The sequence below is a fragment of the Salvelinus fontinalis genome, unplaced genomic scaffold (genome assembly GCF_029448725.1).
Source record: "Salvelinus fontinalis isolate EN_2023a unplaced genomic scaffold, ASM2944872v1 scaffold_0037, whole genome shotgun sequence".
NCBI classification, from domain to species: domain Eukaryota; kingdom Metazoa; phylum Chordata; class Actinopteri; order Salmoniformes; family Salmonidae; genus Salvelinus; species Salvelinus fontinalis.
In genome coordinates, this window is record NW_026600246.1 from 574,848 (window position 1) to 597,534 (window position 22,687).

The 22,687-nt window shown below is 46.5% G+C and overlaps 2 protein-coding genes across 6 annotated transcripts in view; both read left to right on the plus strand.

Annotated features, from left to right (window-relative positions):
- Window positions 1-19,627, plus strand: part of LOC129842407 (integrator complex subunit 15-like) — a 31,043-nt gene extending 11,416 nt beyond the window's left edge. For all 5 annotated transcript variants that reach the window (XM_055910953.1, XM_055910952.1, XM_055910956.1 and 2 more), the window contains 6 exons: window positions 8,000-8,106; window positions 10,005-10,173; window positions 11,540-11,817; window positions 17,704-17,929; window positions 18,025-18,064; window positions 18,952-19,627. In XM_055910953.1, coding sequence (XP_055766928.1) covers window positions 8,000-8,106; window positions 10,005-10,173; window positions 11,540-11,817; window positions 17,704-17,929; window positions 18,025-18,064; window positions 18,952-19,144 — 1,013 coding nt within the window. In that variant the 3' untranslated portion in view covers window positions 19,145-19,627. The remainder of the gene's footprint in view (window positions 1-7,999; window positions 8,107-10,004; window positions 10,174-11,539; window positions 11,818-17,703; window positions 17,930-18,024; window positions 18,065-18,951) is intronic.
- LOC129842406 (integrator complex subunit 15-like) overlaps window positions 1-22,687 on the plus strand; it is a 179,220-nt gene that overhangs the window by 6,731 nt on the left and 149,802 nt on the right. The window lies entirely within an intron of this gene.

Consider the following 22,687-nt stretch of genomic DNA (forward strand, 5'->3'; position numbering starts at 1 on the left):
GGTCTACACCTGTTGGTTAAGGGCTGGTCAGTCAGCATTTCACTGTGAGGTCTACACCTATTGGTTAAGGGCTGGTCAGTCAGCATTTCACTGTGAGGTCTACACCTGTTGGTTAAGGGCTGGTCAGTCTGTATTTCACTGTGAGGTCTACACCTGTTGGTTAAGGGCTGGTCAGTCAGCATTTCACTGTGAGGTCTACACCTGTTGGTTAAGGGCTGGTCTCTCAGCATTTCACTGTGAGGTCTACACCTGTTGGTTAAGGGCTGGTCAGTCAGCATTTCACTGTGAGGTCTACACCTGTTGGTTAAGGGCTGGTCAGTCAGCATTTCACTGTGAGGTCTACACCTGTTGGTTAAGGGCTGGTCAGTCAGCATTTCACTGTGAGGTCTACACCTGTTGGTTAAGGGCTGGTCAGTCAGTATTTCACTGTGAGGTCTACACCTATTGGTTAAGGGCTGGTCAGTCAGCATTTCACTGTGAGGTCTACACCTGTTGGTTAAGGGCTGGTCAGCCAGCATTTCACTGTGAGGTCTACACCTGTTGGTTAAGGGCTGGTCTCTCAGCATTTCACTGTGAGGTCTACACCTGTTGGTTAAGGGCTGGTCAGTCAGCATTTCACTGTGAGGTCTACTACACCTGTTGGTTAAGGGCTGGTCAGTCAGCATTTCATTGTGAGGTCTACACCTGTTGGTTAAGGGCTGGTCAGTCAGCATTTCACTGTGAGGTCTACACCTGTTGGTTAAGGGCTGGTCAGTCAGCATTTCACTGTGAGGTCTACACCTGTTGGTTAAGGGCTGGTCAGTCAGTATTTCACTGTGAGGTCTACACCTGTTGGTTAAGGGCTGGTCAGTCAGTATTTCACTGTGAGGTCTACACCTGTTGGTTAAGGGCTGGTCAGTCAGTATTTCACTGTGAGGTCTACACCTATTGGTTAAGGGCTGGTCAGTCAGCATTTCACTGTGAGGTCTACACCTGTTGGTTAAGGGCTGGTCAGCCAGCATTTCACTGTGAGGTCTACACCTGTTGGTTAAGGGCTGGTCTCTCAGCATTTCACTGTGAGGTCTACACCTGTTGGTTAAGGGCTGGTCAGTCAGCATTTCACTGTGAGGTCTACACCTGTTGGTTAAGGGCTGGTCAGTCAGTATTTCACTGTGAGGTCTACACCTGTTGGTTAAGGGCTGGTCAGTCAGTATTTCACTGTGAGGTCTACACCTGTTGGTTAAGGGCTGGTCAGTCAGCATTTCACTGTGAGGTCTACACCTGTTGGTTAAGGGCTGGTCAGTCAGTATTTCACTGTGAGGTCTACACCTGTTGGTTAAGGGCTGGTCTCTCAGCATTTCACTGTGAGGTCTACACCTGTTGGTTAAGGGCTGGTCAGTATTTCACTGTGAGGTCTACACCTATTGGTTAAGGGCTGGTCAGTCTGCATTTCACTGTGAGGTCTACACCTGTTGGTTAAGGGCTGGTCAGTCAGCATTTCACTGTGAGGTCTACGCCTGTTGGTTAAGGGCTGGTCAGTCAGCATTTCACTGTGAGGTCTACACCTATTGGTTAAGGGCTGGTCAGTCAGCATTTCACTGTGAGGTCTACACCTGTTGGTTAAGGGCTGGTCAGTCAGCATTTCACTGTGAGGTCTACACCTGTTGGTTAAGGGCTGGTCTCTCAGCATTTCACTGTGAGGTCTACACCTGTTGGTTAAGGGCTGGTCAGTCAGCATTTCACTGTGAGGTCTACACCTGTTGGTTAAGGGCTGGTCAGTCAGCATTTCACTGTGAGGTCTACACCTGTTGGTTAAGGGCTGGTCAGTCAGCATTTCACTGTGAGGTCTACACCTGTTGGTTAAGGGCTGGTCAGTCAGTATTTCACTGTGAGGTCTACACCTATTGGTTAAGGGCTGGTCAGTCAGCATTTCACTGTGAGGTCTACACCTGTTGGTTAAGGGCTGGTCAGCCAGCATTTCACTGTGAGGTCTACACCTGTTGGTTAAGGGCTGGTCTCTCAGCATTTCACTGTGAGGTCTACACCTGTTGGTTAAGGGCTGGTCAGTCAGCATTTCACTGTGAGGTCTACTACACCTGTTGGTTAAGGGCTGGTCAGTCAGCATTTCATTGTGAGGTCTACACCTGTTGGTTAAGGGCTGGTCAGTCAGCATTTCACTGTGAGGTCTACACCTGTTGGTTAAGGGCTGGTCAGTCAGCATTTCACTGTGAGGTCTACACCTGTTGGTTAAGGGCTGGTCAGTCAGTATTTCACTGTGAGGTCTACACCTGTTGGTTAAGGGCTGGTCAGTCAGTATTTCACTGTGAGGTCTACACCTGTTGGTTAAGGGCTGGTCAGTCAGCATTTCACTGTGAGGTCTACACCTGTTGGTTAAGGGCTGGTCAGTCAGTATTTCACTGTGAGGTCTACACCTGTTGGTTAAGGGCTGGTCTCTCAGCATTTCACTGTGAGGTCTACACCTGTTGGTTAAGGGCTGGTCAGTATTTCACTGTGAGGTCTACACCTATTGGTTAAGGGCTGGTCAGTCTGCATTTCACTGTGAGGTCTACACCTGTTGGTTAAGGGCTGGTCAGTCAGCATTTCACTGAGGTCTACACCTGTTGGTTAAGGGCTGGTCAGTCAGCATTTCACTGTGAGGTCTACACCTGTTGGTTAAGGGCTGGTCAGTCAGCATTTCACTGTGAGGTCTACACCTGTTGGTTAAGGGCTGGTCAGTCAGCATTTCACTGTGAGGTCTACACCTATTGGTTAAGGGCTGGTCAGTCTGCATTTCACTGTGAGGTCTACACCTGTTGGTTAAGGGCTGGTCAGTCTGCATTTCACTGTGAGATCTACACCTGTTGGTTAAGGCCTGGTCAGTCAGCATTTCACTGTGAGGTCTACACCTGTTGGTTAAGGGCTGGTCAGTCAGTATTTCACTGTGAGGTCTACACCTGTTGGTTAAGGGCTGGTCAGTCAGCATTTCACTGTGAGGTCTACACCTGTTGGTTAAGGGCTGGTCAGTCAGTATTTCACTGTGAGGTCTACACCTGTTGGTTAAGGGCTGGTCAGTCAGCATTTCACTGTGAGGTCTACACCTGTTGGTTAAGGGCTGGTCAGTCAGCATTTCACTGTGAGGTCTACACCTGTTGGTTAAGGGCTGGTCAGTCAGCATTTCACTGAGGTCTACACCTATGGGTTAAGGGCTGGTCAGTCAGTATTTCACTGTGAGGTCTACACCTGTTTAAGGGCTGGTCAGTCATCTGACTAATAACATTTGATTTGAAGCTGCACCATAATTACAGCCATTTCTGACTGAAAAGTTCTGATCCCGAAATCCCTGACTTGTTTAGTGAAAACATTCCCTATTCCCTCAACCTGCTCTCGTTACGTGAAACATGTACGCATCGCATGCACGTGACCAATAGGGCCTGACCTATAGCATATCATAGTGATATGGACCTATAGCAATAGGGACCTATAGCATATCATAGTGATATGAGGGACCTGTAGCATCATAGTCGCATCAATACATTGGTTATTGCAGACTGATCGTCGTAACAAGTGATGCAGATGACGTGACAAATACATTTGAAACGGGGTATTGTTTGATCTGGAGGTAAAGGGGAAGTCAGATGTTTTGAAACGGGGGATTGTTTACTGTTTGATCTGGAGGTAAAGGGGAAGTCAGATGTTTTGAAACGGGCGATTGTTTACTGTTTGATCTGGAGGTAAAGGGGAAGTCAGATGTTTTGAAACGGGCGATTGTTTACTGTTTGATCTGGAGGTAAAGGGGAAGTCAGATGTTTTGAAACGGGGGACTGTTTACTGTCTGATCTGGAGGTAAAGGGGAAGTCAGATGTTTTGAAACAGTTGATTGTTTGATCTGGAGGTAAAGGGGAAGTCAGATGTTTTGAAACAGTTGATTGTTTGATCTGGAGGTAAAGGGGAAGTCAGATGTGTGGAAAGTACTGGAGAGCAGGTAAGAGCTGCGTTCCTATTATGTGAGCCAAACAGGTGCTGTCAGATTACAATATAATTTCTCTGACCATTTGGAACCATGTGAACAACACTAAATCATTTATAAGCCTACCAGAGAGTCTGTTGTAATGTTTTGTTGTAAAGCCTTTATTACAGCAGAGACTAAACAGTCACATTCATTCGTGATGCAATTTCCGAAATGGAACGGTTTGGGCCTATTTGTTGTTTACACTAATTATTCAATGGTCGCTTTATTTAATTTAGTGTTAGGCTTTCACATCATGAATGAGTCGTATACTGTGTGATGACATGAACCACTAAGTGATTGATACAGTAGCCCAAGTAAGTTACGGTATTAAAACTAAGCTCCACGGTGGTTCTATACTAAGTCTACTAATGATAATGACTTATTTTAATGATGATTACTATAATAGTAATAACAATAAAAAGGAGGGTTATTATGAATATACCTTTTCTGACATTTTGGAACAGTGTAAAACTAAATTAATATTAAAACTGAGAATAGAAAGGTTCAGAACTTTTGTGAAGCATCACAGTTAAGAACTATCTGGTAAATAGAAATCCAATATGGATGGTGTTAAGAGATGGGAGGGGTTGGATGTAGCTGAAGACTGGGACTGGATGGTGTTAAGAGATGGGAGGGAATGGATGGAGCTGAAGGTAGGGACTGGATGGTGTTGAGAGATGGGAGGGGTTGGATGGAGCTGAAGGGACTGGATGGTGTTAAGAGATGGGAGGGGTTGGATGGAGCTGAAGGGACTGGATGGTGTTAAGAGATGGGAGGGAATGGATGGAGCTGAAGGGACTGGATGGTGTTAAGAGATGGGAGGGGTTGGATGGAGCTGAAGGGAGGGACTGGATGGTGTTAAGAGATGGGAGGGGTTGGATGGAGCTGAAGGGAGGGACTGGATGGTGTTAAGAGATGGGAGGGGTTGGATGGAGCTGAAGGGACTGGATGGTGTTAAGAGATGGGAGGGGTTGGATGGAGCTGAAGGGAGGGACTGGATGGTGTTAAGAGATGGGAGGGGTTGGATGGAGCTGAAGGGACTGGATGGTGTTAAGAGATGGGAGGGGTTGGATGGAGCTGAAGACTGGGACTGGATGGTGTTAAGAGATGGATGGTGTTGAGAAATGGGAGGGGTTGGATGGAGCTGAAGGGGGGACTGGATGGTGTTAAGAGATGGGAGGGGTTGGATGGAGCTGAAGGGACTGGATGGTGTTAAGAGATGGGAGGGGTTGGATGGAGCTGAAGGGACTGGATGGTGTTAAGAGATGGATGGTGTTGAGAGATGGGAGGGGTTGGATGGAGCTGAAGGGGGGACTGGATGGTGTTAAGAGATGGGAGGGGTTGGATGGAGCTGAAGGGACTGGATGGTGTTAAGAGATGGGAGGGGTTGGATGGAGCTGAAGGGACTGGATGGTGTTAAGAGATGGGAGGGGTTGGATGGAGCTGAAGGGACTGGATGGTGTTAAGAGATGGGAGGGGTTGGATGGAGCTGAAGGGAGGGACTGGATGGTGTTAAGAGAGAGATGGGAGGGGTTGGATGGAGCTGAAGGGACTGGATGGTGTTAAGAGATGGGAGGGGTTGGATGGAGCTGAAGGGACTGGATGGTGTTAAGAGATGGGAGGGGTTGGATGGAGCTGAAGGGACTGGATGGTGTTAAGAGATGGGAGGGGTTGAATGGAGCTGAAGGGACTGGATGGTGTTAAGAGATGGGAGGGGTTGAATGGAGCTGAAGGGACTGGATGGTGTTAAGAGATGGGAGGGGTTGGATGGAGCTGAAGGGACTGGATGGTGTTAAGAGATGGGAGGGGTTGGATCGAGCTGAAGGTTGGGACTGGATGGTGTTAAGAGATGGGCGGGGTTGAATGGAGCTGAAGGGACTGGATGGTGTTAAGAGATGGGAGGGGTTGGATGGAGCTGAAGGGACTGGATGGTGTTAAGAGATGGGAGGGGTTGGATGGAGCTGAAGGTTGGGACTGGATGGTGATAAGAGAGAGATGGGAGGGGTTGGATGGAGCTGAAGACTGGGACTGGATGGTGTTAAGAGATGGGAGGGGTTGGATGGAGCTGAAGACTGGGACTGGATGGTGTTAAGAGATGGGAGGGGTTGGATGGAGCTGAAGGGTGGGACTGGATGGTGTTAAGAGATGGGAGGGAATGGATGGAGCTGAAGGGACTGGATGGTGTTAAGAGATGGGAGGGGTTGGATGGAGCTGAAGGGACTGGATGGTGTTAAGAGATGGGAGGGGTTGGATGGAGTTGAAGGGTGGGACTGGATGGTGTTAAGAGAACTAGAATCACAACAGTAGCCTGTCTTATTTCTGTAGATATCCTGATCAGAACTAGAATCACAACAGTAGCCTGTCTTATTTCTGTAGATATCCTGATCAGAACTAGAATCACAACAGTAGCCTGTCTTATTTCTGTAGATATCCTGATCAGAACTAGAATCACAACAGTAGCCTGTCTTATTACTGTAGATATCCTGATCAGAACTAGAATCACAACAGTAGCCCGTCTTATTTCTGTAGATATCCTGATCAGAACTAGAATCACAACAGTAGCCTGTCTTATTTCTGTAGATATCCTGATCAGAACTAGAATCACAACAGTAGCCTGTCTTATTTCTGTAGATATCCTGATCAGAACTAGAATCACAACAGTAGCCTGTCTTATTTCTGTAGATATCCTGATCAGAACTAGAATCACAACAGTAGCCTGTCTTATTACTGTAGATATCCTGATCAGAACTAGAATCACAACAGTAGCCTGTCTTATTTCTGTAGATATCCTGATCAGAACTAGAATCACAACAGTAGCCTGTCTTATTTCTGTAGATATCCTGATCAGAACTAGAATCACAACAGTAGCCCGTCTTATTTCTGTAGATATCCTGATCAGAACTAGAATCACAACAGTAGCCTGTCTTATTTCTGTAAATATCCTGATCAGAACTAGAATCACAACAGTAGCCTGTCTTATTTCTGTAGATATCCTGATCAGAACTAGAATCACAACAGTAGCCCGTCTTATTTCTGTAGATATCCTGATCAGAACTAGAATCACAACAGTAGCCTGTCTTATTACTGTAGATATCCTGATCAGAACTAGAATCACAACAGTAGCCTGTCTTATTTCTGTAGATATCCTGATCAGAACTAGAATCACAACAGTAGCCTGTCTTATTTCTGTAGATATCCTGATCAGAACTAGAATCACAACAGTAGCCTGTCTTATTTCTGTAGATATCCTGATCAGAACTAGAATCACAACAGTAGCCTGTCTTATTTCTGTAGATATCCTGATCAGAACTAGAATCACAACAGTAGCCCGTCTTATTTCTGTAGATATCCTGATCAGAACTAGAATCACAACAGTAGCCCGTCTTATTTCTGTAGATATCCTGATCAGAACTAGAATCACAACAGTAGCCTGTCGTATTTCTGTAGATATCCTGATCAGAACTAGAATCACAACAGTAGCCTGTCTTATTACTGTAGATATCCTGATCAGAACTAGAATCACAACAGTAGCCTGTCTTATTACTGTAGATATCCTGATCAGAACTAGAATCACAACAGTAGCCCGTCTTATTTCTGTAGATATCCTGATCAGAACTAGAATCACAACAGTAGCCTGTCGTATTTCTGTAGATATCCTGATCAGAACTAGAATCACAACAGTAGCCTGTCTTATTACTGTAGATATCCTGATCAGAACTAGAATCACAACAGTAGCCCGTCTTATTTCTGTAGATATCCTGATCAGAACTAGAATCACAACAGGCAACAGGTTCAAAGATCTTACAGGTCATATGAGGGAATTAGTCTGAAATATATAATCTATGGATTTGACATGACTGGGAATACAGATATGCATCTGTTGGTCACAGATACCTTAAAGAAATGGGCTTCACGGTGGGCCTCATTGTGTGTCTTCAGTGTGTGTGTGTCTTCTGTGTGTGTGTTCAAGTTTTATTAAATCTGTGTTTTACTTTTCCTTCTATCGCCAAGGTAACCAGGCTGACGAGAGTCGCATGGCGTTGCTCGGCAAGCTAGTCTCCATGGCGATCGCTGTGGGCAGGGTCCCCATCCTGGAGTGTGCTGCTACCTGGTTACAGGTTAGTACACACACACCTTCACCGTGGACAGGACAGGTCTATGGAGTGATTTAGGTATAGGTTATCAATAACACACCTTCACTTACCGTGGACAGGACAGGTCTATGGAGTGATTTAGGTATAGGTTATCAATAACACACCTTCACTTACCGTGGACAGGACAGGTCTATGGAGTGATTTAGGTATAGGTTATCAATAACACACCTTCACTTACCGTGGACAGGACAGGTCTATGGAGTGATTTAGGTATAGGTTATCAATAACACACCTTCACTTACCGTGGACAGGACAGGTCTATGGAGTGATTTAGGTATAGGTTATTAATAATAGACTATATCCTGGTAGAGGTAAACCATAGCTAGCACCAGAGACTATATCCTGGTAGAGGTAAACCGTAGCTAGCACCAGAGACTATATCCTGGTAGAGGTAAACCGTAGCTAGCACCAGAGACTACATCCTGGTAGAGGTAAACCGTAGCTAGCACCAGAGACTATATCCTGGTAGAGGTAAACCGTAGCTAGCACCAGAGACTATATCCTGGTAGAGGTAAACCGTAGCTAGCACCAGAGGCTACATCCTGGTAGAGGTAAACCGTAGCTAGCACCAGAGACTATATCCTGGTAGAGGTAAACCGTAGCTAGCACCAGAGACTACATCCTGGTAGAGGTAAACCGTAGCTAGCACCAGAGGCTACATCCTGGTAGAGGTAAACCGTAGCTAGCACCAGAGACTACATCCTGGTAGAGGTAAACAGTAGCTATTACCAGAGGCTACATCCTGGTAGAGGTAAACCGTAGCTAGCACCAGAGACTACATCCTGCTAGAGGTAAACAGTAGCTAGTACCAGAGGCTACATCCTGCTAGAGGTAAACAGTAGCTAGCACCAGAGACTACATCCTGCTAGAGGTAAACAGTAGCTAGTACCAGAGGCTATATCCTGGTAGAGGTAAACCGTAGCTAGCACCAGAGACTACATCCTGCTAGAGGTAAACAGTAGCTAGCACCAGAGACTACATCCTGCTGGAGGTCATTTTGCAGGGCTCTGGCAGTGCTCCTCCTTGCACAAAGGCGGAGGTAGCGGTCCTGCTGCTGGGTTGTTGCCCTCCTACGGCCTCCTCCACGTCTCCTGATGTACTGGCCTGTCTCCTGGTAGCGCCTCCATGCTCTGGACTCTACGCTGACAGACGCAGCAAACCTTCTTGCCACAGCTCGCATTGATGTGCCATCCTGGATGAGCTGCACTACCTGAGCCACTTGTGTGGGTTGTAGACTCCGTCTCATGCTACCACTAGAGTGAAAGCACCGCCAGCATTCAAAAGTGACCAAAACATCAGCCAGGAAGCATAGGAACTGAGAAGTGGTCTGTGGTCACCACCTGCAGAACCACTCCTTTATTGGGGGTGTCTTGCTAATTGCCTATAATTTCCACCTTTTGTCTATTCCATTTGCACAACAGCATGTGAAATTTATTGTCAATCAGTGTTGCTTCCTAAGTGGACAGTTTGATTTCACAGAAGTGTGATTGACTTGGAGTTACATTGTGTTGTTTAAGTGTTCCCTTTTATTTTTTTGAGCAGTGTATATTTCCACACTATATGATAATACCATTTTAGTGTAAGAGTTGTTTGAAAAGACTGCCTGAAATGTCAGGCGGTAAATTAGTTAATAGACCAATAAGAAAGAGCTTTCCCAACCTCTCGGCCAATAACGACTAGTTTTCTGTTTTCACTTCCCCACTCAGACCACTCCCAGACAGTCCGAGCTAAATTCTTGCATGAGAAGTTGCTCTTTGCTAAGAAGCTATTTTTATTTCTTTTTTGACCATTTTAATGTAAAACAATCCCAGTGAGGTACTTAATTGTTACCCAGAAATGAATTGGTATTGTGTGTGTTCCAGCGGACCCACCCTGTCTACTGTAGAAGACTAGCCAGAGTGCTCGTGGATGACTATTGTTCACTACTTCCTGGTTCCGTGGTTCCAACACTCAACAACCTCAGCTGTTCCTGTCCTCCATTCTGCTGCCAGTTCATCACTGCTGTTACCACCCTGTATGACCTCTCTACAGGTACACACACTGCTGTTACCACCCTGTATGACCTCTACAGGTACACACTGCTGTTACCACCCTGTATGACCTCTCTACAGGTACACACTGCAGTTACCACCCTGTATGACCTCTCTACAGGTACACACACTGCTGTTACCACCCTGTATGACCTCTACAGGTACACACACCGTTAGGAAAATGTGTTGCCAGACATTTGACGGCAGCGTTTTAATTGACCAGACCCATATGCATTGGGTCCAGCCACAGTGCTCAGAATGACAGAAATAACATTTATGGTAATTCATCTGAACAGAAGGTGTAAGTGGAGGATGCAACGCTTCCTGACTGGAATCCCACTTTAAAGATGTTAGGAGAACTGTCCACATGTTCCTCAGCCAACAAGATGAGTAACAGCTAAATCACTAGCCTGTCCATCTACTATCAGCCAACAAGATGAGTAACGAACAGCTAAATCACTAGCCTGTCCATCTACTATCAGCCAACAAGATGAGTAACGAACAGCTAAATCACTAGCCTGTCCATCTACTATCAGCCAACAAGATGAGTAACGAACAGCTAAATCACTAGCCTGTCCATCTACTATCAGCCAACAAGATGAGTAACGAACAGCTAAATCACTAGCCTGTCCATCTACTATCAGCCAACAAGATGAGTAACGAACAGCTAAATCACTAGCCTGTCCATCTACTATCAGCCAACAAGATGAGTAACGAACAGCTAAATCACTAGCCTGTCCATCTACTATCAGCCAACAAGATGAGTAACGAACAGCTAAATCACTAGCCTGTCCATCTACTATCAGCCAACAAGATGAGTAACGAACAGCTAAATCACTAGCCTGTCCATCTACTATCAGCCAACAAGATGAGTAACGAACAGCTAAATCACTAGCCTGTCCATCTACTATCAGCCAACAAGATGAGTAACGAACAGCTAAATCACTGGCCTGTCAATCTACTATCAGCCAACAAGATGAGTAACGAACAGCTAAATCACTAGCCTGTCCATCTACTATCAGCCAACAAGATGAGTAACGAACAGCTAAATCACTAGCCTGTCCATCTACTATCAGCCAACAAGATGAGTAACGAACAGCTAAATCACTAGCCTGTCCATCTACTATCAGCCAACAAGATGAGTAACGAACAGCTAAATCACTAGCCTGTCAATCTACTATCAGCCAACAAGATGTACGTGTATGTAATCTACTATGACCAGACCCACTACTATGTCAGGTAAACATCTCTAAATACCTCTTGGTGTGTGTTTGGTGTGTATAGAGGAGTTGACTCTCCCTGTACAGCTGTTACTATGTCAGGTCTACATCTCTAAATACCTCTTGGTGTGTGTTTGGTGTGTATAGAGGAGTTGACTCCTCCTGTACAGCTGTTACAGATGGTGGTGTCCTGGATCCAAGACCAACCTCGATTGGTCCTCATCACTCTGCTGAACACGCCCCCCTCCTCCAGCCAGCCAATCGGCTCCCTGGACCTCACACCGCTGGCTGGGCTGGTGCGCTGGTGTGTCAAAGCCCCATTGGCTTACAGAAGAGACGGGAAGCAGGGCTTGGCCAATGGGACAACAGAGACTGAGCTGGAGGCAGGGCCTCTCTTCTCTGAGCTTCATCTCAGTGTTCTGCAGGTTTGTCCGTTCTCAATGTCCAGTCTCAAACCTGACTTTTGGGACATTTTTGTAATTTAGGACGTACATGAGGGTTGGGTTTGGATTACAAACCTCCAGACAGTGAGACAGACCATCATAGCAGCAGAACCTCCAGACAGTGAGACAGACCATCATAGCAGCAGAACCTCCAGACAGTGAGACAGACCATCATAGCAGCAGAACCTCCAGACAGACCATCATAGCAGCAGAACCTCCAGACAGACCATCATAGCAGCAGAACCTCCAGACAGACCATCATAGCAGCAGGACAGACCATCATAGCAGCAGAACCTCCAGACAGACCATCATAGCAGCAGAACCTCCAGACAGACCATCATAGCAGCAGAACCTCCAGACAGACCATCATAGTAGCAGAACCTCCAGACAGTGAGACAGACCATCATAGCAGCAGAACCTCCAGACAGTGATACAGACCATCATAGCAGCAGAACCTCCAGACAGACCATCATAGTAGCAGAACCTCCAGACAGACCATCATAGTAGCAGAACCTCCAGACAGACCATCATAGCAGCAGAACCTCCAGACAGACCATCATAGCAGCAGAACCTCCAGACAGACCATCATAGCAGCAGAACCTCCAGACAGACCATCATAGCAGCAGAACCTCCAGACAGTGAGACAGACCATCATAGCAGCAGAACCTCCAGACAGACCATCATAGCAGCAGAACCTCCAGACAGTGAGACAGACCATCATAGCAGCAGAACCTCCAGACAGACCATCATAGCAGCAGAACCTCCAGACAGTGATACAGACCATCATAGCAGCAGAACCTCCAGACAGTGAGACAGACCATCATAGCAGCAGAACCTCCAGACAGACCATCATAGCAGCAGAACCTCCAGACAGACCATCATAGCAGCAGAACCTCCAGACAGACCATCATAGCAGCAGAACCTCCAGACAGACCATCATAGCAGCAGAACCTCCAGACAGACCATCATAGTAGCAGAACCTCCAGACAGTGAGACAGACCATCATAGCAGCAGAACCTCCAGACAGTGATACAGACCATCATAGCAGCAGAACCTCCAGACAGACCATCATAGTAGCAGAACCTCCAGACAGACCATCATAGCAGCAGAACCTCCAGACAGACCATCATAGTAGCAGAACCTCCAGACAGACCATCATAGTAGCAGAACCTCCAGACAGACCATCATAGCAGCAGAACCTCCAGACAGACCATCATAGCAGCAGAACCTCCAGACAGACCATCATAGCAGCAGAACCTCCAGACAGACCATCATAGCAGCAGAACCTCCAGACAGACCATCATAGCAGCAGAACCTCCAGACAGTGAGACAGACCATCATAGCAGCAAAACCTCCAGACAGACCATCATAGCAGCAAAACCTCCAGACAGACCATCATAGTAGCAGAACCTCCAGACAGACCATCATAGTAGCAGAACCTCCAGACAGACCATCATAGCAGCAGAACCTCCAGACAGACCATCATAGCAGCAGAACCTCCAGACAGACCATCATAGCAGCAGAACCTCCAGACAGACCATCATAGCAGCAGAACCTCCAGACAGTGAGACAGACCATCATAGCAGCAGAACCTTCAGACAGACCATCATAGCAGCAGAACCTCCAGACAGACCATCATAGTAGCAGAACCTCCAGACAGACCATCATAGCAGCAGAACCTCCAGACAGACCATCATAGCAGCAGAACCTCCAGACAGACCATCATAGCAGCAGAACCTCCAGACAGACCATCATAGCAGCAGAACCTCCAGACAGTGAGACAGACCATCATAGCAGCAGAACCTTCAGACAGACCATCATAGCAGCAAAACCTCCAGACAGACCATCATAGCAGCAAATCCTCCAGACAGACCATCATAGCAGCAGAACCTCCAGACAGACCATCATAGCAGCAGAACATCCAGACAGACCATCATAGCAGCAAAACCTCCAGACAGACCATCATAGCAGCAGAACCTCCAGACAGTGAGACAGACCATCATAGCAGCAGAACCTCCAGACAGTGAGACAGACCATCATAGCAGCAGAACCTCCAGACAGACCATCATAGCAGCAGAACATCCAGACAGACCATCATAGCAGCAAAACCTCCAGACAGACCATCATAGTAGCAGAACCTCCAGACAGACCATCATAGTAGCAGAACCTCCAGACAGACCATCATAGCAGCAGAACCTCCAGACAGTGATACAGACCATCATAGCAGCAGAACCTCCAGACAGTGAGACAGACCATCATAGCAGCAGAACATCCAGACAGACCATCATAGCAGCAGAACCTCCAGACAGACCATCATAGCAGCAGAACCTCCAGACAGACCATCATAGCAGCAGAACCTCCAGACAGACCATCATAGCAGCAGAACCTCCAGACAGACCATCATAGTAGCAGAACCTCCAGACAGTGAGACAGACCATCATAGCAGCAGAACCTCCAGACAGTGAGACAGACCATCATAGCAGCAGAACCTCCAGACAGACCATCATAGCAGCAGAACCTCCAGACAGACCATCATAGCAGCAGAACCTCCAGACAGACCATCATAGTAGCAGAACCTCCAGACAGTGATACAGACCTGTCCATTACTCAGCAAAATGTTAAGTTGAGAGAACACTTGGCCCTAAGCCCCTAATGGAGTGGCTACTTGCTGTATTAGGGTTAGGGTTAGGTAGTGATCACTCCAGTCTGCCATTAACCAGGTTTCCATCCAATCTTGCTGTATTTGGTAGTGATCACTCCAGTCTGCCACTAACCAGGTTTCCATCCAATCTTGCTGTATTTGGTAGTGATCACTCCAGTCTACTACTAACCAGGTTTCCATCCAATCTTGCTGTATTTGGTAGTGATCATCCAGTCTGCCACTAACCAGGTTTCCATCCAATCTTGCTGTGTCAATTTGAAGGAAACACATCTCTGTTTTTATGTGGTTTTTAGAATATTGGCATGAAAATCTGTCTCCACCTGGATGGAAGCCTAGCTACTGTTCTGGGTCAAATCTGTCTCCACCTGGATGGAAGCCTAGCTACTGTTCTGGGTCAAATCTGTCCAACTGGATGGAAGCCTAGCTACTGTTCTGGGTCAAATCTGTCCAACTGGATGGAAGCCTAGCTACTGTTCTGGGGCAAATCTGACTCCACCTGGATGGAAGCCTAGCTACTGTTCTGGGCCAAATCTGTCTCCGCCTGGATGGAAGCCTAGCTACTGTTTTGGGCCAAATCTGTCTCCAACTGGATGGAAGCCTAGCTACTGTTCTGGGCTAAATCTGTCTCCACCTGGATGGAAGCCTAGCTACTGTTCTGGGTCAAATCTGTCTCCGCCTGGATGGAAGCCTAGCTACTGTTCTGGGCTAAATCTGTCTCCACCTGGATGGAAGCCTAGCTACTGTTCTGGGTCAAATCTGTCTCCAATTGGATGGAAGCCTAGCTACTGTTCTGGGTCAAATCTGTCTCCAACTGGATGGAAGCCTAGCTACTGTTTTGGGCCAAATCTGTCTCCAACTGGATGGAAGCCTAGCTACTGTTCTGGGTCAAATCTGTCTCCGCCTGGATGGAAGCCTAGCTACTGTTCTGGGCTAAATCTGTCTCCAACTGGATGGAAGCCTAGCTACTGTTCTGGGTCAAATCTGTCTCCACCTGGATGGAAGCCTAGCTACTGTTCTGGGTCAAATCTGTCTCCAACTGGATGGAAGCCTAGCTACTGTTCTGGGCCAATGAGAATTGAGATGATGTGCACTTGCATCTCACCTGCAACTTGTCAAGATTCCAGAATTCTAAACCCATTGAGCATATTGTGTCCTGCTGCCAGCTGTTTGTCTTTAAAACAATATAAATGTAACCTTTATTTAACTAGGCAAGTCAGTTAAGAACAATGACGGCCTACACCGGCCTCTTATTTACAATGACGGCCTACACCGGCCTCTTATTTACAATGACGGCCTACACCGGCCTCTTATTTACAATGACGGCCTACACCTGCCAAACCTGGACCACTTGTACGCCGCCCTATGGGACTCCCAATCACGACCGGTTGTGATACAGCCTGGATTCAAACCAAGGTGTCTGTAATGATGCCTCTAGCACTGGGATGCAGTGCCTTAGACCGCTGCGCCACTCAGGAGCCCGGTAACATGGTTCCCTATGAAACACTGTCCGACAGATGCACTCTGGTAATAGATGGGGAGAAAGATGTAAAAACCAAACGGCCCTGAGGCACAAACGTCACCAGTGACTTGATAAGCTGATTTAGCTAACGTGACCTGCCTGCTCATGGTGTTATTTACTGGCTTCATTGACAAGCAGAGATGGGACTTAGCTCACTAGTTATTTGAGGTAGTGATATACGGCTGGTAGCAGCTTGTGGGATCTAGGATCGTTTGACAGCTGGCTGATGAAGAACTTGTAGACATGTTCTCAGAAATCAGTCCTGAGCGCAGCCAGCAGCAACGGACTGATACTGTCTACTGATTCTGGGGACTCCGGGGAGTCTGGCGTGTACAATAAAGCAAACATAAAGCACCTCCGTGGAACCGCACCCCCGTGGAACCGCACCCCCGTGGAACCGCAGCCCCGTGGAACCGCACCCCCGTGGAACCGCACCCCCGTGGAACCGCACCTCCGTGGAACCATACCTCCGTGGAACCGCACCCCAAAACACTAACCTTGTTTTTCTTCAGCCCCTCTGAGGTCCTGGGTCAGGGTTAGGTCATGTTTAGAAGTCATCAACTCTTCCTCTCCGGAGTCCTGGGTCAGGGTTAGGTCATGTTTAGAAGTCATCAACTCTTCCTCCTGGAGTCCTGGGTCAGGGTTAGGTCATGTTTAGAAGTCATCAACTCTTCCTCCCCGGAGTCCTGGGTCAGGGTTAGGTCATGTTTAGAAGTCATCAACTCTTCCTCCTGGAGTCCTGGGTCAGGGTTAGGTCATGTTTAGAAGTCATCAACTCTTCCTCCCCGGAGTCCTGGGTCAGGGTTAGGTCATGTTTAGAAGTCATCAACTCTTCCTCCCTGGAGTCCTGGGTCAGGGTCAGGTCATGTTTAGAAGTCATCAACTCTTCCTCCCCGGAGTCCTGGTTCAGGGTCAGGTCATCAACTCTTCCTCCTGGAGTCCTGGGTCAGGGTTAGGTCATGTTTAGAGGTCATCAACTCTTCCTCCCCGGAGTCCTGGGTCAGGGTTAGGTCATGTTTAGAAGTCATCAACTCTTCCTCCTGGAGTCCTGGGTCAGGGTCAGGTCATGTTTAGAAGTCATCAACTCTTCCTCCTGGAGTCCTGGGTCAGGGTCAGGTCATGTTTAGAAGTCATCAACTCTTCCTCCTGGAGTCCTGGTTCAGGGTTAGGTCATGTTTAGAAGTCATCAACTCTTCCTCCCCGGAGTCCTGGGTCAGGGTCAGGTCATGTTTAGAAGTCATCAACTCTTCCTCCCCGGAGTCCTGGGTCAGGGTTAGGTCATGTTTAGAAGTCATCAACTCTTCCTCCCGGAGTCCTGGTTCAGGGTTAGGTCATGTTTAGAAGTCATCAACTCTTCCTCCTGGAGTCCTGGGTCAGGGTTAGGTCATGTTTAGAAGTCATCAACTCCTCCTCCTGGAGTCCTGGGTCAGGGTCAGGTCATGTTTAGAAGTCATCAACTCTTCCTCCCCGGAGTCCTGGGTCAGGGTCAGGTCATGTTTAGAGGTCATCAACTCTTCCTCCTGGAGTCCTGGGTCAGGGTCAGGTCATGTTTAGAAGTCATCAACTCTTCCTCCTGGAGTCCTGGGTCAGGGTTAGGTCATCAACTCTTCCTCCTGGAGTCCTGGGTCAGGGTCAGGTCATGTTTAGAAGTCAGAGGTGATGAACTCTAAACGCTTATCTGTTCCAGGTGTTGCTGCTCCTCCCGGGCGTTCTGAGAGAGAAGGGGCTTCTGGGTCGTCTGGCGTTGCTGCAGCCCGACCAGCTGACTTCTCTGACCTCTGACCTCTCTGGTCTTCTGGAGGAGCTGAACCCTCTCCACTCCGATACACAGACACACATCCAGCTCACTCTGGATAGGCTGGCCCAGGCCCTGCAGGTCTCCATGGCAGCAGGGGCGCTGCTCTGCTCTAGAGGTAGGGATGTCATACCCTGTGTGTTCTACAGTTGTGATGTCATATCCTGTGTCTTCTACAGTTGTGATGTCTTATCCTGTGTGTTCTCTCCACAGAGGACCTGAGAGCGCTCTGTTCCCGCCTCCCACACAACAAGTAAGAACCAGTCACAGTACACCCCTAGCCCTCCCCACAACCAATCACAATGTACCCCTAAACCTTCCCCACAACCAATCACAATGCACCCCTAACCCTCCCCCACAACCAATCACAATGCACCCCTAACCCTCCCCCACAACCAATCACAATGCACCCCTAACCCTCCCCCACAACCAATCACAATGTACCCCTAAACCTCCCCCACAACCAATCACAATGCACCCCTAACCCTCCCCCACAACCAATCACAATGCACCCCTAACCCTCCCCCACAACCAATCACAATGCACCCCTAACCCTCCCCCACAACCAATCACAATGTACCCCTAAACCTCCCCCACAACCAATCACAATGCACCCCTAACCCTCCCCCACAACCAATCACAATGCACCCCTAGCCCTCCCCCACAACCAATCACAATGTACCCCTAAACCTTCCCCACAACCAATCACAATGTACCCCTAAACCTTCGCCACAACCAATCACAATGTGCCCCTAAACCTTCGCCACAACCAATCACAATGTACCCCTAAACCTTCGCCACAACCAATCACAATGCACCCCTAAACCTCCCCCACAACCAATCACAATGCACCCCTAAACCTTCCCCACAACCAATCACAATGCACCCCTAGGGTTATACATTTCATCCATATTTAGCGACATCTCCCTCCCTAAGTTAGCGAAGCATTGCGACAGGACAGAATTCAAACCGAAGTCAAACGGTAATGGAACCACGGAATGAAGAAGAACGGAATGTGGGAGGTGCTTAGAATGCATTGACGGAATTGGAATGAATAGCAGTAGGTGATGCGTTTCCTGCTGTTACAGATGCAGGACAATCAAAGTGAGTTGTAATTCCTAATTCTATGGTGTCTCTCAGTTTGCTCCAGATGGTGATGTCTGGTCCAGTGCAGCAGAGTGGATTCTACCCCCACATCCACACCCCTCCCCTGGGCTACAGCCCCCGGCCCGGCCCCTTAGGACCTCACCCCTCCTCTCACTCTCCTCATCCCTCCTTCCCTTCTCAACCTTTCCTTCCGAGCCTGGCCTTTCCTTTCCGCCCCAGCCACTAAAGAGATGTGTGGACACATGGAAGACAACGATATTGGTGTATACTGAGTATTTGGACTGTTTGTCAAATCAATCTGTTTTACTATGTTTCATTAATAAATTGACCACAGCCTGTATGCCCTCCACCTATCTGTTCACTAATAAATTGACCACAGCCTGTATGTCCTCCACCTATCTGTTCATTAATAAATTGACCACAGTCTGTATGTCCTCCACCTATCTGTTCATTAATAAATTGACCACAGCCTGTATGTCCTCCACCTATCTGTTCATTAATAAATTGACCACAGCCTGTATGTCCTCCACCTATCTGTTCATTAATAAATTGACCACAGTCTGTATGTCCTCCACCTATCTGTTCATTAATAAATTGACCACAGTCTGTATGTCCTCCACCTATCTGTTCATTAATAAATTGACCACAGCCTGTATGTCCTCCACCTATCTGTTCATTAATAAATTGACCACAGTCTGTATGTCCTCCACCTATCTGTTCATTAATAAATTGACCACAGCCTGTATCCCCTCCACCTATCTGTTCATTAATAAATTGACCACAGCCTGTATCCCCTCCACCTATCTGTTCATTAATAAATTGACCACAGCCTGTATGTCCTCCACCTATCTGTTCATTAATAAATGCTATGCCCTCCCACCTATCTCTTTCATTAATTGTATATATTTATTTAACCTTTATTTGACGGGGAAGACATATTGAGACCTAAGTCTCTTATCCAAATGCGCCCTGTATAATACAATATAAATATACACATTAAATACTACATATATTTTAAAGTATTGATGGGGGATTTATTATGCTCCCTGTATAATACAATATAAATATACACATTAAATACTACATATAATTGAAAGTATTGATGGGGGATTTATTATGCTCCCTGTATAATACAATATAAATATACACATTAAATACTACATATAATTTAAAGTATTGATGGGGGATTTATTATGCGCCCTGTATAATAAATCAAATCAAAATCAAAAATCAAATCAAGTTTATTTTATATAGCCCTTCATACATCAGCTAATATCTCGAAGTGCTGTACAGAAACCCAGCCTAAAACCCCAAACAGCAAGCAATGCAGGTGTAGAAGCACGGTGGCTAGGAAAAACTCCCTAGAAAGGCCAAAACCTAGGAAGAAACCTAGAGAGGAACCAGGCTATGAGGGGTGGCCAGTCCTCTTCTGGCTGTGCCGGGTGGAGATTATAACAGAACATGGCCAAGATGTTCAAAAATGTTCATAAGTGACAAGCATGGTCAAATAATAATCAGGAATAAATGTCAGTTGGCTTTTCATAGCCGATCATTAAGAGTTGAAAACAGCAGGTCTGGGACAGGTAGGGGTTCCATAACTGCAGTTATACAATATAAATATACACATTAAATACTACATATATTTTAAAGTATTGATGGGAGATTTATTATGCTCCCTGTATAATACAATATAAATATACACATTAAATACTACATATATTTTAAAGTATTGATGGGGGATTTATTGTGGATGAATGTAACTGTTTTTCTGGGTGATTTGTGACGTTTTATTTGTGCTTCCCGTGACTGTGTTTAGGGTCAGGGTTAGGGTTAGGGTTAGTGACTGTGTTTAGGACACACCTTCTCCTTCAGGGTTAGGTTTAGGGTTAGTGATCGTGACTGTGTTTAGGGTTAGGGTTAGGGTTAGGGTTTAGGGTTAGGGTTAAGGTTAGTTTCTAGTTTTGAGTCAGTTGATCCACTTCCATCGCTGACACGTGGAAACCGGAGGGGGGAAGGGAGGGGGTGCACTCCACTCATATGCGCGTAGGCCGGAGGGGTCCGGGCGCGGCCGGCCAAAGTAGTAGGCCCCAAAGTTGCCCACTTGTAGATTAACCCGTTGGTTGGGTTAAAAAGGGTTAGGGTTAGGGTTAGGGGTTAGGGTGAGGGTGAGGGTTTAGGGTTTAGGGTTAGGGTTAGAGGGTTAGGGTTAGGGTTAGGTTCTAAGAAAAACAGACGAATCTGATATGCACTGGCACAGGCAACCCCTTTAGGATAGATGGTTTGGACTATTGTATAAAATACTTTAATGACTTAAAAAATATATAAAAACATATTTTTAAAAAAAGGACCAGAACCAGGATTTAAAATTATAATCATAAGTAAGGTTTAGGTTAAAAGCCAGGGATTCCAAACTAAAAAATAGAGACCAAGGGCTCAGCTCAAGGCTGTGGTCTAAGGGTTAAGGTTAGGCATGAGGGTCTAGATTAGGATTGGAAATTAGGGTTAGGATTTAGGAACTGGGGGTTAAGGTTAGAGTTCAGGTTGGGTTACGGTTAGGTTTAGAATATAGGCCAGGATTAAATTAGGATCAGGTATGGGGGTGCAAAGGTTAAGGTTAGGCATGAAGATCTTGGGGTTAGGGTTAGGGGTTTAGGGTCTGTAAGGAGAACCACCCAATAAACAAACCAAATAAATAAATAAATAAAAGAGACAATCATAAGTGTTAACAAACAATGGCTATCTAACCATGTACACTGCAAGATAAAAGTGCTTTAAACTCAAGAGTGCTATAAAAGTCTCCAAACAATAGATAAGTTAAAATCACGCCACACAAAAAAAATCAAAGAATATAAAAAATAAGTGCCATCATATTTATAATAACTCTTCAAAAAGTATAAAAATAAATCCATAAATAATTGAATAAATAAACATTTATAATGGGCGGCTCTCCCGCCATCCCCCACTACCCCCCCCACCCAGTCATCCATGTCACTGCCCTGGAGAGGCCCCCTCCCATCAGGTAAGTCAGCCAAGATAAATTTAATATTTTTAATTCAGACCCTTAGGATCTATCGTATTGAGGCGCGCAATCCAAATTCTTTCCATCCCCTGTCGTTGTGTCCTGGACCAGCTCCCATTTGTTTCCAGACCAAAAATACTCAAACCCTCCACTGCATGTAGGCCAAAATGCAAGTACAGTACTCTTATTACCTTTAGCCATATGGTATAGATGTTGTTTTAGTCTAGCATGCAGTGTATTCTTTGTTTCTCCTATATAAATCTATTGGCACAATTTACACTTGATCCCATAGATCAAGTTTACAGTGGACAATTCGATCCTCTGTCTTATGAGGAACCCCTGTCCGGAGAAGGCATTAACAATATATTTGGGTCTCCCCAGATATTTATCAAATTTATTAGGTGCCTCTTTCGTCTGGAAGGCAGAGTGGACTAACCTATCTCCGAGGTTTTTGTTTCTTCTGTAGGCTGAGATTACTTCCCAGTCTGCCAGCCCTTCCACAGCTTGTTGAGCTTCCCTGAAATTAGACCTCAAGGTCCTATTAAATCCACCCAAGTTCCCAGAGTATGTTGTAACAAAAGGTATCAAATGATTTGTTTCTGCTATTTTATTGTATCCCCCTTCCCTGCTAAATAATTCTCCTACCTCTGCCTTTATCCCCTAAGGAAACGTTTGGAATATCCCCGTGGCCCCAAGGCTCTAAAGAGAATGGTTATGGCTTCCTCCACGTGCTCCCCCAATGTACAGATT